The following is a 19,442-nucleotide window of genomic DNA, read 5'->3' on the forward strand; positions in this document are numbered from 1 at the left end:
GCTGGGTTTTCAGGTAGCCGACTCGAGGTTGACTCAGCCTTCCATCCTTCCGAGGTCGGTCAAAGGAGTCCCCAGCTTGCTGGAGGGAAAGCGTCGAGGACTGGGGGACGCAAGGGCAAACCACCCCGTCAAAAGTCTGCCATGAAAACGTTGTGAGAGCAACAGTCACGCCAGAGTCGGAAACGACTGGTGCTTGCGCAGGGGACCTTTCCCTTTCCTTTCTCCCAAGCAGGTACCCCAAGACTATCTTCTTCCATTTTATCCTTACAGCAACAACAATGTGAGGTAGCTTAGGCTGAAAATGTGACTAGCCCAAGGTCACCCAGCAAGCTTTCTATGTCATGAGCTGGGGCCAGGCCAGGCGAAGTCCAGGGGCAGTCCAAGGTCTGTAACCGGTGAGCAAGAGTGTCCAAGGTGCCAAAGCCAAATCGTCGTCCAGGTATCGTAGGTCAGAGGTTCAGAAGCCGTAGTCAGGGGGTCCAGAAGTCAAGCCAAGGTCAGGAGGTCCAAAGTCAAAAGCCGAAGTGGATGCTAGGACCTCAGGTAGTTGACTAGTTGCTTCCACAAAGCCTCCTCCCAAAGCCCACAGCTATATAGCCCTCTGCTGGCTGTTGCCCATTTGGGCTAATTGCTGGCTCTGGGAGGCAGCCAGGATCCTGTTACAACTCAAGCATCCTTGCTCTTAGGAGGGCCAGAAGCCTCTCAAAACTCAGGACTCAGGGAGCGTCTTGCTTGTGAGCGTGCCGCCCTCCTCCGATCCCTGAGGTCCTGACGGAGGCGGTCACGCACACGAGCCACCCGAGAGGGCGAGGCAGGGGGGCTGGGATCTTCTTCAGCAGGAGGCAGGGGCACTGGTGCAGGTGGCAGGGGTACAGTTTCCTCGGCAGACTCGTCTCCCTCTGCAGGGTCCCCAGCACCCATGACATTCTAGCAGTATCTGTAAGTATCTCTTGTCTAGCAGTATCTGTCCGAGCTCTGGTGGCTAGCCAGAAGCCCTGCTAGCACCACCTGACCACACCCACTTTAAGACAAAAAAACTTTGGAGAGCACCATGATGCCCACAGGGACCACGTTGGGGACTTGTTTGGGCACGCTGATGGCTAAGAATCCTTTTTTTGCTGCGGAACCAAAGAGACAGGGCCGGTGATGGTCCTTTTGCCTCGCTTGATCGCGTATTCGATTTGCTTTTCAGCTGCCTGAACATTGCTTCGGTTGACAACCGCAGAGAATTCAGACCTGCCTCTCCACAACAGGTAGGGCTGAGAGTGAAACTGAAGGCCGTTGAGGTGGGTGTTGCTTGGGGAGGTGGGGCTGGAGCTGGTATTCTTGGGAGACTCCTTCCTTCACGTTCCAAAATGGTCAGAAAATAAGAGCTCTGCTGGGTCAGACAAGTGAGGGTCCATCCATCCAGCATTCTGTCTCACACAGTGGCCAACCAGTTCCTCTGGAGGGCCAACAACGGGGCACAGAGGCTGAGGCCTTCATAAGAACATCAGAAGGATCAGTCAAGGGTCCATCCATCTAGCCTCCTGTCCCACACAGTGGCCAACCAGTTCCTCTGGAGGGCCAACAACAGGGCAGAGAGGCCAAGGCCTTCCCCTGAGAAGAACATCAGAAGAGCCCTGCTGGGTCAGACCAGTGAGGGTCCATCTAGTCCAGCCTCCTGTCTCACACAGTGGCCTCTGGAGGACCAACAACAGGGCAGAGAGGCCGAGGCTTTCATAAGAACATCAGAAGGATCAGTCAAGGGTCCATCTAGTCCAGCCTCCTGTCTCACACAGTGGCCAACCAGTTCCTCTGGAGGGCCAACAACAGGGCAGAGAGGCCAAGGCCTTCCTCTGAGAAGAACATCAGACGAGCCCTTCTGGATCAGACCAAGGAGGGTCCATCTAGTCCAGCCTCCTGTCTCACACAGTGGCCAACCAGTTCCTCTGGAGAGCAGAGAGGCTGAGGCCTTCCCCTGGGAAGAACATCAGAAGAGCCCTGCTGGGTCAGACCAGTGAGGGTCCATCTAGTCCAGCCTCCTGCCTCACACAGTGGCCTCTGGAGGGCCAACAACAGGGCAGAGAGGCCGAGGCCTTCCCCTGAGAAAAACATCAGAAGAGCCCTGCTGGATCAGTCCAGTGAGGGTCCATCTAGTCCAGCCTCCTGCCTCACACAGTGGCCAGCCAGTTCCTCTGGAGGGCCGACAACAGGGCAGAGAGGCCGAGGCTTCCTAAGAACCTCAGAAGAGCTGTTCCCCTGATATTGCCTCCTTGTCCTGGGATTCAGAGGATTCAGTGCCCTGAGGTTCCCCTCGGGCACCATGGCTGGTAGCTGCCGCCAGGCTTATCCTCCATGAATCTGTCTAATTTCCTTTTAAAGACTGTGGGCATCACGACATCCCTTGGCAGCGAATTCCACATCTTAATCACTGTATATGTAAAGCAGCATCTCCTTTTTTCTATTTTTTAACATAAGAACATCCAAAGAGCCCTGCTGGATCAGACCAATAGTCTACATCAGGGGTGGCACATGTGGCTCTTTCACACATATTGTGTGGCTTTCCATGTCACCTCTGCCCCGTTGGCTGGCTTGGAGAATGCATTTAAAGTTTGCTTTCTTTCCACCTCTCTCTCCTCTCTCCTCCTCCTCCATCTGCTTTCCTTCCTTCCTTTCTTCCTTCCTTATCGTGGCTCTCAAATATCCGATGTTCATGTCTCGCGGCTCTCAAACATCTGACGTTTATTCAGTGTGGCTCTCATGTTCTATGTGGCTCTTATGTTCAGCAAGTTTGGCCGCTCCTGGGCTACGACGTCATAAAAACATAAAAAAACGTCAATTAGATTACGCTGAGAGAACATGACTGGCCCGAGGTCACCCAGCAAGCTTCCATGATGCAACTGGGGAACTCAAGTGGGAGTATCCCAGAGACTAGTCTGACATTCTTAACCACTAACTGGAGAGCCAGTAGTATAGTGGTTAAGTGCGCGGAGAACCGGGTTTGATTCCCCACTCCTTCACTTGCAGCTGCTGGAATGGCCTTGGGTCAGCCATAGCTCTGGCAGAAGTTGTCCTTGAAAGGGCAGCTGCTGTGAGAGCTCTCTTAGCCCCACCCACCTCACAGGGTGTCTGTTGTGGGGGAGGAAGGGAAAGGAGATTGTGAGCCGCTCTGAGACTCTTCGGAGTGGAGGGCGGGATATAAATCCAATATCTTCATCTACCTCACAGGGTGTCTGTTGTGGGGGGGAAGGGAAAGGAGATTGTAGGCCGCTCTGAGACTCTTCGGAGTGGAAGGCAGGATATAAATCCAGTATCTTCATCTACCTCACAGGGTGTCTGTTGTGGGGGGGGGAAGGGAAAGGAGATTGTGAGCCTTTCTGCGACTCTTCGGAGTGGATGGCGGGATATAAGTCCAATATCTTCATCTACCTCACAGGGTGTCTGTTGTGGGGGAGGAAAGTAAAGGAGATTGTGAGCCGCTCTGAGACTCTTTGGAGTGGAGGGCGGGATATAAATCCAATATCTTCATCTACCTCACAGGGGGTCTATTGTGGGGGAGGAAAGTAAAGGAGATTCTGAGCCGCTCTGAGACTCTTCGGAGTGGAGGGCGGGATATAAATCCAATATCTTCATCTACCTCACAGGGGGTCTGTTGTGGGGGGGAAGGGAAAGGAGATTGTGAGCCGCTCTGAGACTCTTCGGAGTGGAGGGCGGGATACAAATCCAATATCTTCATCTACCTCACAGGGTGTCTGTTGTGGGGGGGAAGGTAAAGGAGATTGTGAGCCGCTCTGAGACTCTTCGGAGTGGAGGGCGGGATATAAATCCGATATCTTCATCTACCTCACCGGGTGTCTGTTGTGGGGGAGGAAGGGAAAGGAGATTGTGAGCCGCTCTGAGACTCTTCGGAGTGGAGGGCGGGATATAAATCCAATATCTTCATCTACCTCACAGGGGGTCTATTGTGGGGGAGGAAAGTAAAGGAGATTGTGAGCCGCTCTGAGACTCTTCGGAGTGGAGGGCGGGATATAAATCCAATATCTTCATCTACCTCACAGGGGGTCTGTTGTGGGGGGGGGGAAGGGAAAGGAGATTGTGAGCCTCTCTGAGACTCTTCGGAGCGGATGGCAGGATATAAGTCCAATATCTTCATCTACCTCACGGGGTGTCTGTTGTGGGGGGGAAGGGAAAGGAGATTGTGAGCCGCTCTGAGACTCTTCGGAGTGGAGGGCGGGATACAAATCCAATATCTTCATCTACCTCACAGGGTGTCTGTTGTGGGGGGGGAAGGTAAAGGAGATTGTGAGCCGCTCTGAGACTCTTCGGAGTGGAGGGCGGGATATAAATCCGATATCTTCATCTACCTCACCGAGTGTCTGTTGTGGGGGAGGAAGGGAAAGGAGATTGTGAGCCGCTCTGAGACTCTTCGGAGTGGAGGGCGGGATATAAATCCAATATCTTCATCTACCTCACAGGGGGTCTGTTGTGGGGGAGGAAGGGAAAGGAGATTGTGAGCCGCTCTGAGACTCTTCGGAGTGGAGGGCAGGATATAAATCCAATATCTTCATCTACCTCACAGGGTGTCTGTTGTGGGGGGGAAGGGAAAGGAGATTGTGAGCCGCTCTGAGACTCTTCGGAGTGAAGGGCGGGATATAAATCCAAAATCTTCATCTACCTCACCGGGTGTCTGTTGTGGGGGAGGAAGGGAAAGGAGATTGTGAGCCGCTCTGAGACTCTTCAGAGTGGAGGGCGGGATATAAATCCAATATCTTCATCTACCTCACAGGGTGTCTGTTGTGGGGGAGGAAGGGAAAGGAGATTGTGAGCCGCTCTGAGACTCTTCGGAGTGGAGGGCGGGATATAAATCCAATATCTTCATCTACCTCACAGGGTGTCTGTTGTGGGGGGGAAGGTAAAGGAGATTGTGAGCCGCTCTGAGACTCTTCGGAGTGGAGGGCGGGATATAAATCCAAAATCTTCATCTACCTCACAGGGTGTCTGTTGTGGGGGAGGAAGGGAAAGGAGATTGTGAGCCACTCTGAGACTCTTCGGAGTGGAGGGCGGGATATAAATCCAATATCTTCTTCTACACCACACTGGCTTTCTTGTCAGTGAGCCGGCGTGGGCAAATTCCACTCACATCATTGCCTCTACTTCTTACGCATGGAGACAAACTGTGACAATTCACCCATCGTGCAGAAAGCAGCGCTGGAGCAGGGCCCAAACCCTTCTCCCTGGGCCCGGCTCCCTCAACCATTCAGAATCAAGCCAGTGTCTCCCTGAAGAACCCCTCCCTTAGGGTGGCCGGTTCCTGGGCCTGGCGTGACTGAATGCCGGGAACCGGCTTTGATGGAGACAGAGAGATCCTGGCGATGAACTTTGTTATTGCGACAAGCGGAGGACAAAGAGAGCTGTGTATTCCGCCATCTCCCCCAATGCAAGGGCGGCTTTATTCTTTCGCGGTTGCCCATGAAAGGAGGACGGACGGAGGCGGGGAAGGGGGGAGGGAGAAGGGTTGCAGAGAGATGATTGTTCCTTTTTAAAAACTGAAGCCTTGGTCCCTCCGGAGAAATCAGACACTCGATCTAAACCAGATTAATAGCTCTCATCTGTCAGTCCGCCACCCTGGGGAGATGGGTGGTTATTTCAAACAGTGTTTTAGCAATATGTTGAGGGGTGGCCTTTATTTCTGCTCCCCCTTTTGTTCGGCCTCCCTGCTGCGGGTTGAAGCCCAGGGTATCGGGGAGGGAAAGAAGCCAGTGGCTGACCTCTCCTCGGTTCTACCCTTCTGGGCTAGGGAACTGACAACCCGCCGGTGTGATTTCTTCTCTCTCACCCGAGCTTTGCGCGGAGACATTTTGAATCTGACAAAGTGTAACTCCTAATGGAAGACTTGTTGATCTCTGGGGTTCCAACTGCAACTATCTATATACAACAATTGTAAAAGCTGGAGAGGGTCTAAATATAAATGTGAAGGAAATACTGGGTGTCCCATGATTGAATTCAAGGCTTTACCTAGTGTACTGCAGCCTGAAGAAGGCGAACGAAACGGATAGCTACCTAGGCCATCCATTGCGGCTGCTGTTGCTGTAACATCAACCCTCTATTGTTAATTTTGCCAGTGTTGTTAAAATCTGGCATCTAGCGTGTAGTGGTTTTTTTTGTCAATAATATTGATAATAAATTGTTTGTTTCAAAATATAGAGAAGAAGATGATGATGATATTGGATTTATATCCCGCCCTCCACTCCGAAGAGTCTCAGAACAGCTACAATCTCCGTTCCCTTCCTCCCCCACAACAGACACCCTGTGAGGTAGATGAAGATATTGGATTTATATCCTGCCCTCCACTCCGAAGAGTCTCAGAGCGGCTCACAATCTCCTTTATCTTCCTCCCCCACAACAGACCCCCTGTGAGGTGGGTGGGGCTGGAGAGGGCTCTCCCAGCAGCTGCCCTTTCAAGGACAACCTCTGCCAGAGCGATGGCTGACCCAAGGCCATGCTAGCAGGTGCAAGTGGGGGCGTGGGGAATCAAACCCGGTTCTCCCAGATAAGAGTCCGCCCACTTAACCACTACACCAAACTGGCTCTCCAGTTTGAGTAGCAAGCCAAGACTACTCTATATTTTGAAACAAGTCTGGTGTAGTGGTTAAGCCAGTTTGGTGTAGTGGTTAAGTGTGCGGACTCTTATCTGGGGGAACCGGGTTTGATTCCCCACTCCTCCACTTGCACCTGCTCGAATGGCCTTGGGTCAGCCATAGCTCTCCTAGGAGTTGTCCTTGAAAGAGCAGCTGCTGTGAGAGCCCTCTCAGCCCCACCCACCTCACAGGGTGTCTGTTGCAGGGGGAGAAGATGCAGGAGATTGGAAGCCGCTCTGAGTCTCTGATTCAGAGAGAACGGGGGAGTATAAATCTGCAGTCTTCTTCTTGTATCAACAATTGTTACTTTTATATTGATTTTGCCTTTTGTTACAATACTCTCACACGTACTGGGGGGGAACCAATTCATGTCCTGCATCACATAAGACAAACGCTGCGAGCATGAAGGTTTGTCGTCTTCAGGAACGGATATTCTTGCAGCTTAGATTTTTTTTGGAGCAAGAATTGAGCTTCTCTGGAAACATTTGTAGTTACGCTTCTCTGAAAGCGTCATGCCTTTGTTCAAGGCGCCTCGCGGATTCCTTTCCGCAGGAACCTTTCTTCTCTTTCGGCCGCGGAGATCAGTAATCCCCAACCTCCACGGAGTCTGCTAGAGAACTGCAGCGCAGCGACATCAAGGGTCCAAAGGCCAGCGAGCTTACAGAGGAGGCTGCCTGCTGTGTCTCTGCACGAGTCCCTTCTCAGGCCTTGTATTCTTCCACTCAGCCTCCACGTGGGTCGTTCTCTCTCCTACCGCAGAGAGGCAGTGGAGCCGATTACGTTGATTTCCATAATTTAAGGCTTAAAAGGAGACTTGCCCGTTGCGTCCCTGCCCGAACAGCACAGTCCCTCTTCCTCCCAGTCAGAAGGTAAGCCCCCAGATCAGTGACTCATGCTGAGGCAGGAAGGAGGCACCTTCAGGGCCAGGTAATTATTTATTTTTATTTATTTATTTATTTATTTATATTATTTATATTAAGATTTATACCCCGCCCTTCTCACCCAGGTGTCTCAGGGCGGCTTACAACACAATAATTAAAACAATTTCAGTTTAAACAATTAAAATACCATTAAACCATAATTTAGTAAAAACAAGATAGAGTAAAAACCGGCGGCCCATAGATACATTTTTTCATCCAGGATATTTTGCATTGTCAGTTAATATCATAGGCCTGCCGGAAGAGGACTGTCTTACAGGCCCTGCGGAATTGCCCTAGATCTTGGATCGTGAACGACCTCAAGCACCACTCTGGACCTTTCATTTTAATTCAAGAAAAGAACACTTTGACTCTCTGAAGCTTGGGATGTTGGCATAAGGGAAACTGTTTATGGCAGGGGTGGCCAACGGTAGCTCTCCAGATGTTTTTTGCCTACAGCTCCCATCAGCCCCAGCCATTGGCCATGCTGGCTGGGGCTGATGGGAGTTGTAGGCAAAAAACATCTAGAGAGCTGCCGCTGGCCACCCCTGGTTTATGGGCTGTAGAACAACGTTTTAATCCAGTGGCACCTTAAGACCAGTAAGATCAGAGTAGTCTAGAGTTGAAACCAGCTTCCTAGGAAGGTGGTGAACTCCCCTTCAGTGGCAGTCTTCAAAACACAGCTGGATGGTTATTTGTCGGAGATGTTTTAGGCTGATCCTGCACGGAGCAGGGGGTGGGACTAGATCAGGGGTTCCCAAACTTGTTTAACATAAGAGCCACTTAAAATAAACGTCAAGTGTTTTAGAGCCGCAAGACATGAATGCCAGATGTTTGAGAGAAGGAAGGAATGAAGGAAAGAAGAAGAAGAAGACTTCAGACTTATACCTCACCCTTCTCTCTGAATCAGAGACCCAGAGCGGCTTACAATCTCCCATACCTTCTCCCCCCACAACAGACACCCTGTGAGGTAGGTGGGGCTGAGAGGGCTCTCACAGCAGCTGCCCTTTCAAGGACAACTCCTGCGAGAGCTATGGCTAACCCAAGGCCATTCCAGCAGTCGCAGGTGGAGGAGTAGGGAATCAAACCCAGTTCTCCCAGATACGTGTCCGCACACTTCACTACACCAAACTGAGTGGTGCTGAGAGATCTCTCACAGCAGCTGCCCTTTCAAGGACAACTCCTGTGAAAGCTATGGCTAACCCAAGGCCATTCCAGCAGCTGCAAGTGGAGGAGTGGGGAATCAAACCCAGTTCTCCCAGATAAGAGGCTGCCCTTTCAAGGACAACCGCTGCCAGAGCTATGGCTGACCCAAGGCCATTCCGGCAGCTGGAAGTGGAGGAGTGGGGAATCAAGCCCTGTTCTCCCAGATAAGAGTCCGCACACTTCACCACTACACCAAACTGGCTCTCCAACAAACTAGATGGGAGTGAGGGAGGAAAGGTGGAAAGAAAGCAACTTTAACTTGGAATGCATTCTCCAAGCTGCCGGCTAGCTTGGCTTGGAGAAGTGATTTAAAGAGACAAATGCCTTCTCCAAGCAGGCCAACAGGGCGGGGGGGGGGGGGCTTCAGGAGCCACACAATATGTGTGAAAGAGCCGCAAATGAGTTTGGCCACCCCTGGACTAGATGGTCTGTATGGCCCCTTCCAACTCTATGATTCTATTCTACGATTCTAAAACTTCATTGGTCTTAAAGGTGCTTAAAGATTCAGACTGTGTCCCACTGCTTAAGACCAATGCAGCCACCCTCCTGGATCGACGTTTATGGGCTGGTGGGAGAACGGCCATTCCCCTTCATCCGGGGTTGGACTTCCAACAGTACCGCTGCCTTCCAAGCGTTGTGGTTTAGATCAGGGTTCACCAGCTTGGTGCCCACGAATGCCCGTGGAGCCCACCGACACCTCTCTGGGTGCCCACCAAGTGTTCTCCCCAAGTGGAGCGAGATGGGACTCCGGTCCAGTCGGCGCTTAGAAATCTCACTTGCTGCGCAGATTAAAATAACCGCAGTGTTGGTTTTATTCTCTCAGTCCTTCCCAACATATTTTTAAAAGTTTGTCCTCTTGGTCCAGGGCACTTGGGGTTTTCTCTGTGTGTATGTGCATTTGTTTGTGCGTGTGTGGTTGACTCCACCCCTGTGGTGGCCATTTTATGACTCTGTCCCCCCCCCCTTGGCAGAATTCCAAATGTGCCCACGGGGTCCAAAAGGTTGGGAACCTTTAATTTAGATCAGGGGTGTCAAACTCATTTGTTAAGAGGGCCGGATCCAACATAAAGGAGACCATGTCAGGCCGGGCCATGTATGTACCTATATAAGATTAGGTAGCAGGGATATAAACTTAAAAAAGAACAGACAAAAACAATTATTTTTTTATTAAAAACCCTTTAAACTTGCTTAAAATAGCACTTATTGGTCTTAAAGGTGCTTTCTTTGTATCTTTCCCATGCGATCCAGGGAACTGGAAGCTCTGGCTGTTTCCTTCCCTCCCCAGGGGACCGTAAGGGGGAGGAGGTTCAACCAATAGAAGGAGGCTTGGCTCAGTAGCTCTGCTGTGTGATTGAGAGAACCTGGCAAAGCAAGCTCTCCTCCCCCCCCCACACACTCCTCAAGAAAAGAGAGGCTTGGCTCTGTAGCTCCTGTGTGACTTGAGCAAGCCTGGCGAAGCAAGCTGTGATGCAGAAGGAAGCAAGAGGGGTGGAGAACGAAACAGACAGCAGCCAGCTGCTCAGGGGCCTGAAAGGAGCCCTCTTGGGGCCTCGTTTGGCCCCTGGGCCACATGTTTGACACCCCTGAAAATTGTAGCTTGTTCTCCAGCTATATACTGCAGCTAAGAGCCCCGTAGCTGTTTTCATTTTTAATGATGTCTTCTCCGTGGCTCCCCAGGTGGACTAGATGTGGATAGATGAGTCCAACACAGGAGGACCTCTCATGGTCCGGAGACCGTCTCCACGTGACCTCCTTCTGGCCCCTGCAAGATGCGCGTCACTTTCTGCCAGGTCGTGCTGGCTGTCGCCATCACCTTCAACCTGCTGGTCCTCTACTACATCTCCCGGCTGCAGCAGCACGTCCTCCACCGCCACAGAGACCACGCCCAGCCCAACCCCCGTCCGCAGACCAGTCCCCTGAGGCCCGGCGTGACTGTCCTCATCAGGGAGTTCGAAGATTTCGAAAACTACGTTCCCGACGTGGCCCGGTCCTTCTTGAGGCAGGATCCAGAGCTGCCTGTCATCGTGGCGGCAGATCGCCTCCCGTACCCGCCCATGGTTCTCCCAAACGGTCCCAACGTCCGAGTGGCCCTCCTCAAGCCGTCCCCTGACCAGCCCGCCCACGTGTTCAGGCTCGAGACCTACGTGAGAACGGAACACGTAGCCCTGGTGCCCGACGGGGCGAAGGCAGATGCAACGTCCCAGCTGGAGCGGATGCTGGAAGAGTTCAAGGCCAGTCAGAGCACGGTGGAGATGGTCGCGGCTCCCGTACGCTCAACGACTCCCCTCCAGTGCCTGAACCTCCGGGTCAGCCTTAAGGAATGGACAGCCGAATACATGGCGGCCCCTCCTTCCGCCAAGCTGTGCACGGCCTTGAAGGGAGAGGCTGTCCTTCTCCTCCGCACCAAGGACTTCTTCAACCTCTCCGTGCCCCTGGCCAAGCCCCTGACGACCTCCCTCTTCATCCAGACCTCCCTGCGGGGTTGGGCGGTCCGCATCCTCGACGTCTCCTTCTCGGCGCTTCACCACCCTTTGCTCACCTCCTCCCACAATCAGTGGAAGGCCGACAACCTCGCCAGATCCAACCGGCTGCAGCTCTTCCGGGATTTTGGGATCAAACGCGTCGTCCTGCCGGACGGGAAGGAGCAGTGGTTCGGGTGCAGCAAGGAGACCCCGCGGTGCTTCGGCACCATCCACGACGACACCCCGGAATACCTCTACCAAAACCGCTGGACTCCGCCCTGCTGCCTCAAAGCGTTGAGAGAAACGGCCAAATACGTCATCAACATCCTGGAGACGTCCGGGGTGCGGTACTGGCTGGAAGGCGGGACTCTCCTCGGGGCAGCTCGTTATCACGACCTTATCCCGTGGGACTACGACGTCGACCTAGGCATCTACCTGGAGGACATCCCCAACTGCGAGCTTCTTCGGAACGCCGAGTCGGGCTCCATCGTCGACGAGAAGGGCTTCGTCTGGGAGAAAGCAATCGAGGGGGACTTCTACCGCGTGCAGTACAGCGAGCACAATCACTTGCACGTCGACCTCTGGCCTTTCTATCCCAAGAACGGCATGATGACCAAGGACACTTGGATGGACCACCGGCAGGACATTGAGTTCCCCGAACACTTCCTGAAGCCCCTGGTCCCCATTCGGTTTGCCGGATTCCTGGCTCTCGCACCCAATGATTACCGGGCCTTCCTGGAGCTGAAGTTTGGAGAAGGAGCCGTCGAAAACCCGGAATATCCCAACCCGGCGCGGAAGAGAATGGAGAAGGAAAACTGAACAGGTGCTTTTGACGGAAACGGGCCTTGAAGGGAGAGACTCTTGCGTATCTCAGAGCTAAGGTTTTCCCTTTTCCTGAACTTTGTGTGTGTGTGTGTGTGAAGTGCCATCAAATCACGGCTGTCTTATGGCAACCTACTAGGGTTTTCAAGGCAAGAGGCATTTAAAGGTGGTTTGCCATTGCCTTGCCTCCGCATCATTACCGTGGACTTTCTTGGTGGTCTCCCATCCAAGTACTAATGAGGACTGACCCTGCTTAGAGAGAGCCAGTTTGGTGTAGTGGTGAAGTGTGTGGGCTTTTATCTGGGAGAACCGGGTTTGATTCCCCACTCCTCCACTTGCACCTGCTGGAATGGCCTTAGGTCAGCCAGAGCTCTCTTATCTGGGAGAACCGGGTTTGATTCCCCACTCCTCCACTTGCTCCTGCTGGGATGGCCTTGAGTCAGCCAGAGCTCTCTTATCTGGGAGAACCGGGTTTGATTCCCCGCTCCTCCACTTGCACCTGCTGGAATGGCCTTGGATCAGCCATAGTGGTTAAGTGTGTGGGCTCTTATCTGGGAGAACCAGGTTTGATTCCCCGCTCCTCCACTTGCACCGGCTGTAATGGCCTTGGGTTAGCCATAGCCCTCACAGAGGTCATCCTTGAAAGGGAAGCTTCGGGGAGAGCTCTCTCAGCCCCACCCACCTCACAGGGTGTCTGTTGCAGGGGAAGAAGATAAAGGAGATTATAAGCCACTTTGAGACTCTGATTCAGAGAGAAGGGCGGGGTATAAATCTGCAGTCGTCTTCTTCCCTTCTGAGAGCTGATGAGATCAGGCTAGCTTGGGTATAACAGTGGTTTGCCCTTGCCTGCTTCTTCATAACGATCCTGGATTCCCCTAGTGGTCCTGAGCGGAATTCTAGCAGGCGCCCCTTTGCCTATTAGGCCACACCCCCCTGATGTAGCCAATCCTCCAAGAGCTTACAAAGAAGAGCCTTGTAAGCTCTTGGAGGATTGGCTACATCAGGGGTGTGTGGCCTAATATGCAAAGACTGCAGCTTTATACCCCGCCCTTCTCTGTGAATCAGAGTCTCATAGCAGCTTACGATCGCCTTTATCTTCTCACCCCACAACAGACACCCTGCGAGGTGGGTGGGGTTGAGAGAGCTCTCACAGCAGTTGCCCTTTCAAGGACAACTCCTGCGAGAGCTATGGCTGACCCAAGGCCATTCCAGGAGCTGCAAGTGGAGGAGCGGGAAATCAAAGAAGATGATATTGGATTTAGATCCCGCCCTATACTCTGAATCTCAGAGACTCAGAGCAGCTCACAGTCTCCTATATCAGCGTGTTCCATTTGCAGGGTCGCGACCTGGTACTGGGCCACGGAAGCCTCAATCCCAGGTCACAAGAAAAGCCAAAGCTAGCCCCGCCCCCAGGAAAGCATGCGCTCTGCTCTGTTTCCTTCCTTTCCCATCTCTCTGTTGTGCAGAGAAAAGCTAGGCTTGAAGACTGACACAGGCAGAAAAGCCGGAAGGAAGGGTCTGCTAAATGTGTCAGCATATTTTGAGGTAGAGCAGCTGCCAGGGCCCAGTGTGGGTGGTACACAGCGCTGGCATTCCTGATGGCAATGGCAACAGCACTCCCAACTGCATACACTGGCCAGTGCTCTTGAGGAAGGGGTGCGTACGTGGTGCAGGCCATTTGAACATAGACATTAGGAGTGCTTGCAAGCTGGAGAAGAACACACAAACAGATAAGGTGCGTGCAGGTGCAGGGGGTGGAAAGAGAGGACCCTGGGAATGTATGAAAAAGTTGCAGACTGCACACTTTCCACCCCCATTTTGGCTCAGCATGAGTTTCAAAGAAATTTTTCTGAAAAACGAAATTACTTCAAAAGAAGATGCAGGTCTGGGGGAAGTGACATCACAGGAAGAGGTGGAGTTTTGGTTCAGTGTGCCCCGGAAGTGACATCCCTTGGCCCTTGACTTGGAAGTGACACCATAGGAAATGGCATAATTCCTGTCTCCCAGCTCCACCCCTAAAGTCTCCTGGCTCCACCCCCAAATTTTAGTGGGCCACAAAGGTGAAGTGTAAAAATAACTGGACCAGAGGGGGAGATGTTTGAGAAACCCTGCCCTATACCTTCCTCCCCCCACAACAGACACTCTGTGAGGTGGGTGGGGCTGAGCGGGCTCTCACAGCAGCTGTTCTTTCAAGGACAACTTCTGCCAGAGCTATGGCTGACCCAAGGCCATGTTAGCAGGTGCAAGTGGAGGAGTGGGGAATCAAACCCGGTTCTCCCGGATAAGAGAGCTCTGGCTGACCCAAGGTCATTCCAGAAGCTGCAAGTGGAGGAGTGGGGAATCAAACCCGGTTCTCCTGGATAAGAGTCTGCCCACTTAACCACTACACTAAACTGAGTGGGGCTGAGAGAGCTCTTACAGCAGCTGCCCTTTCAAGGACAACTCTTGTGAGAGCTCTGGCTGACCCAAGGTCATTCCAGAAGCTGCAAGTGGAGGAGTGGGGAATCAAACCCGGTTCTCCCGGATAAGAGTCTGCCCACTTAACCACAACACCAAACTGTCTCCTGCTAGAATTTCACCCCCGGTGGTCTCCCCTGCAAGTACTAACTGGGGCCGACCTCGCTCAGCTTCTAGGATCTGACAAGATCAGGCCAACCTGGGCTATCCAGATCCGGGATTCTCGAATGTTAGTTGCCTAGAAACCGTGGCGTAGCCGGCTGTTTGTACCTGCCTGTTGCCAGAAGCAAAACTCATGTACGAGGCGGGATGTTTGCAACAGCGAAACGATTTCAGGGTCAGAGCACTCTGTGCATAAGGATTACCCTCCCTGGAACAGGCAAAAGTTCACCCCATCTGGTGTCCTCTTTCCAGAAGACGCCTACGGGAAGGGCGGGAAGGTAACAGCTCACCTTTGTCCCCAGGGGTAAAGAAGAAGAAGATGAAGAAGATATTGGATTTATATCCCGCCCTCCACTCCGAAGAGTCTCAGAGCGGCTTACAATCTCCTTTACCTTCCTCCCCCACAACAAACACCCTGTGAGGTGGGTGGGGCTGGAGAGGGCTCTCACAGCAGCTGCCCTTTCAAGGACAACCTCTGCCAGAGCTATGGCTGACCCAAGGCCATGCCAGCAGGTGCAAGTGGAGGAGTGGGGAATCAAACCCGGTTCTCCCAGATAAGAGACCGCACACTTAACCACTACACCAAACTGGCTCTCCACCCAGCAGACTGCCTCTACACCCAGCAGACATGTTTGGAAGGGTAGAATTTAAGTGATCCCTGTTGCAAGGCACTCCAGGCTGTCTTTAGCATGTAAGAGTTTGCTGCGGCAGCCACATAAAATGCTTTATGCAGATGGCGGGTCATTTCATATAGAACTTCCTGGTCGCCATTCTGTTTGCTAGATTCCTGGCTCTCGCGCCCAACGATTACCATCATTTCAGGTGGGTTGTTTCAGAAAGATGATGCCTGGGATAGAGGAGGTAGAGAAAGAAGTACTTTTCTCTCTCACAGTACGAGAAATCATAGGCAACGTTCCCTCTAAGCTGCAGAGTCTTGTGAGCAAAAATTCTACTTTGTGAGCTACTGGTATTAAAGCTGTGAGCTACTGCATAAATCAGGGGTGGCCAACGGTAGCTCTCCAGATGTTTTTTTTTGCCTACAACTCCCATCAGCCCCAGCCAGCATGGGCAATGGCTAGGGCTGATGGAAGTTGTAGGCAAAAAGACATGTGGAGAGCTACTGTTGGCCACCCCTGGCATAAATTATCTCGCTCCGGGGTCAGTTTTCCTGAGCCAAAAATGTGTGAGCTGGAGGCTAAAAATCTGTGAGCTAGCTCACACTAACTCAGCTTAGAGGAAACACTGCTCGTGGGCATTGAATGAAATCGCTGAGCAGTCTGGTTAGAACGGATAGAAGGAAGTCCTTCTTCACCCAAAGGGTGATTAACACGTGGAATTCACTGCCACAGGAGGTGGTGGCGGCTGCAAGCACAGACAGCTTCAAGAGGGGATTGCGTAAGCATATGGAGCAGAGGTCCATCAGTAGCTCTTAGCCACAGCCTATTGTTGAAACTCTTCTGTCTGGGGCAGTGATGCTCTGTATTCTTGGGGTTCGAGGGGGGGCACAGTGGGAGGGCTTCTAGTGTCCTGGCCCCACTGGTGGACCTCCTGATGGCACCTGGGGTGTTTGGCCACTGTGTGACACAGAGCGTTGGACTGGATGGACCATTGGCCTGGTCCAACATGGCTGCTATTATGTTCTTATATTCTCTTACGTTCTTAACTGCACAGCAAAGCAAAAGAGCCATAGGTATAAGATGCATTTCCGCTGTTCTTTTGGGCTGCCCTCCCCCCTTTAGGATTTTGTCCTCACCTGGCTGGCCAAGGTACGTCCAATCTCATTACAGCTTAGAAGCTACGCAGGATTGGCTCTGGTCGATATTTGGTTGGGTAATAGGATTGCCACGTCCAATTCAAGAGATATCTGGGGGCTTTGGGGTGGAGCCAGGAGCAAGGGTGTGACAAGCATCCTGGAATTCCAAAGAGAGTTCTGGCCATCACATTTAAAGGGACCGCACACCTTTTAAATGCCTTCCCTCCACTGGAAATAATGAAGGATGGGGGCACCTTCTTTGGGGGCTCATAGAACTGGACCCCCTGGTCCAATCTTTTTGAAACTTGGAGGGTCTTTTGAGGAGAGGCACCGGATGCCAAGCTGCAAAGTTGGTGCCTCTACCTCGAAAAACAGCCCTCCGAGAGCCCCAGACACCCACAGATCAATTCGCCGTTATGCCCTATGGGAATCGGTCTCCATAGGGAATAATGGAGTGCCCAGCAGACATCCCCTCCCTCGCTTTCTGATAACCCTGAAGCAGGGGGAGGGCCTCCCAACCGGGGAATTCCCTGCCCCCCACCTGGGGGTTGGCAACCCTACTGGGTAAACCACCAAGGAAGCCCCGGGTTGCTACGCAGAGGCAGGCAAGGGCCAACCACCTCTGTTCCTCTCTTGCCTTGGAAACCCTACTGAGTCGCTGTAGGTCAGCAGCCACTTGACAGCACTTTCCGTCTCCACTTGAGGACTTACTGGGCACACACGTGCAGAACTACCTGAAAGGAAGGGTTTTGGATCAGGAGATTGGGCAGGAGCGGGAAGGGGGTTCTGAGGGAGAAAGTCAGCAGACGGGACGGGCCTTGTTCGGAGACAAGCCAGTTCAGAGCGAGGAAAGTGAGGCAGAAGCTACAGCCTGGGGAGCTTGCAGGTGTAGCTCAAAAAGCAGAAAGGGTGAAGACTTCTCTTTTGAGGCGAGTGTCACTCTGGCAACTTTGAGATTCACCCTTTGAAGCAGGGCAGCAGTGGTCGTCCGCTGAATGCTAATACGTTCAGACACAGTCATTCTCTGAGATTCAGTACCAGGAGGCAACATCGGGGAAGGCCTCAGCCTCCATGTCCTGTTGTTGGCCCTCCAGAGGAACTGGTTGGCCACTGTGTGAAACAGGAGGCTGGACTAGATGGACCTTCACTGGTCTGATCCAGCAGGGCTCTTCTGATGTTCTTCTCAGGGGAAGGCCTCAGCCTCTCTGCCCTGTTGTTGGCCCTCCAGAGGAACTGGGTGGCCACTGTGTGAGACAGGATGCTGGACTAGATGGACCCTCCCAGGTCTGATCCAGCAGGGCTCTTCTGATGTTCTTCTCAGGGGAAGGCCTCTGTCTCTCTGCCATGTGGTTGGCCCTCCAGAGGAACTGGTTGGCCCCTGTGTGAAACAAGAGGCTGGACTAGATGGACCCTCCCTGGTCTGATCCAGCAGGGCTCTTCTGATGTTCTTCTCAGGGGAAGGTCTCGGCCTCTCTGCCCTGTTGTTGGCCCTCCAGAGGAACTGGTTGGCCACTGTGTGAGACAGGAGGCTGGACTAGATGGACTCTCCCTGGTCTGACCCAGCAGGGCTCTTCTGATGTTCTTCTCAGGGGAAGGCCTCGGCCTCTCTGCTCTGTTGTTGTCCCTCTGGAGGAACTGGCTGGCCGCTGTGTGAGACAGGAGGCTGGACTAGATGGACCCTCCAGCAGGGTTCTTCTGATGTTCTTCTCAGGGGAAGGCCTCGGCCTCTCTGCTCTGTTGTTGACCCTCCAGAGGAACTGGCTGGCCACTGTGTGAGACAGGAGGCTGGAGTAGATGGACCCTCCCTGGTCTGATCCAGCAGGGCTCTTCTGATGCTCTTCTCAGGGGAAGGCCTCAGCCTCTCTGCCCTGTTGTTGGCGCTCCAGAGGAACTGGCTGGCCCCTGTGTGAGACAGGAGGCTGGACTAGATGGACCCTCCCTGGTCTGATCCAGCAGGGCTCTTCTGATGTTTTTCTCAGGGGAAGGCCTCGGCCTCTCTGCCCTGTTGTTGGCCCTCCAGAGGAACTGGTTGGCCACTGTGTGGGACAGGAGGCTGGACTAGATGGTCCCTCACTGGTCCAGGGCTCTTCTGACATCCTTAATATGCAGTCTCTTTCTGATTGACAGGAAGCAAAGACTGGTGCGGTCCCATCCCTGGGCAACTTCTCCTTCTCCCGGAGCCTCTCGACAGAAGTGACATGCGAGGGGCCAGATACCATTGTGGACACTCCCTGCAAGTAGAAAACTAGCTCCTCAAGGTTTGGCCCCCTCCTCTGCCATTCTACCTTCCTACTCCAAAGGAGCTCCTTTTCCCACAAAGGGTCTGCGTTCAAGAACGTGATGTACATTTAGAGTGCCCGTCCCACCCGCTGTCTGGGCAGCACAAGCAGCTGAAGCCTTATTCTGCCACAGATGTCGATCAGCTCTTCGCCCTAATGATGCGGGAGGGAGTGGTGGGGAATGGCAGGAGCCTTTGAGGCCATGGCACAGAAACCTTTAGTTTCTTCCCTTCGCTGGAAGCCGTTAACGCGTAAACGGCAGGGTTGTCACATGAAGATGATCGCATGGGAGTTCTTTTACGAGCTCCTCTCCCAGACTCTCCCAATAAAATAATAAAAGGCAACCTGCGGGCCGCTAACATTCCACTCGGCAAACTTTATGTTCCTTTTTTTTTGTCCCCAAAGGAAAAGAGTCCGTGAATGGCACTATAAAGTCAAAGGTAAAAAATTAACCTGGTCAGACGCTGGAATTCCTTGTTTCCGAACTTCCGATGCTTTCTTTGGCACAAGTTGAGACGCGAGCCAGAAGATCTGGCCTGTTCCCTGATTCTAGTACACTCCTCACCACTTCCTTGAGTGTTCAGGGGTGCTTCCCAATGGCAGTGTGTGTGTGTGTGAGGGGGGGGGGGGTGTCATATAGACAGCCCCTGCCCATCTGGGCCTTATGGATCACTGACAGCCCTTTACTGGATCTGCCGTATCGCTTTTGGGGTCCAGGCAGGACGACATGGGATATATGGCAGGATTCGCACTTGGCACAGGAA

At 52.9% G+C, this 19,442-nt stretch overlaps 1 protein-coding gene across 1 annotated transcript; it reads left to right on the forward strand.

The window, feature by feature from the left end:
* The first annotated feature begins 10,441 nt into the window (after positions 1-10,441).
* FKRP (fukutin related protein) lies at positions 10,442-12,068 on the forward strand. Its single transcript, XM_060258359.1, has one exon. It carries the CDS (start codon positions 10,513-10,515, stop codon positions 12,022-12,024), a length of 1,512 nt encoding a protein of 503 aa, XP_060114342.1. The 5' UTR covers positions 10,442-10,512; the 3' UTR covers positions 12,025-12,068.
* The last annotated feature ends 7,374 nt before the right edge of the window (positions 12,069-19,442 follow it).

Source organism: Heteronotia binoei, chromosome 17, assembly GCF_032191835.1.
Source record: "Heteronotia binoei isolate CCM8104 ecotype False Entrance Well chromosome 17, APGP_CSIRO_Hbin_v1, whole genome shotgun sequence".
Classification (NCBI taxonomy): domain Eukaryota; kingdom Metazoa; phylum Chordata; class Lepidosauria; order Squamata; family Gekkonidae; genus Heteronotia; species Heteronotia binoei.

Excerpts from the sequence above, each read along its gene's own strand:
- FKRP (XM_060258359.1), top strand. The coding sequence starts at position 10,513 with ATGCGCGTCACTTTCTGCCAGGTCGTGCTGGCTGTCGCCATCACCTTC.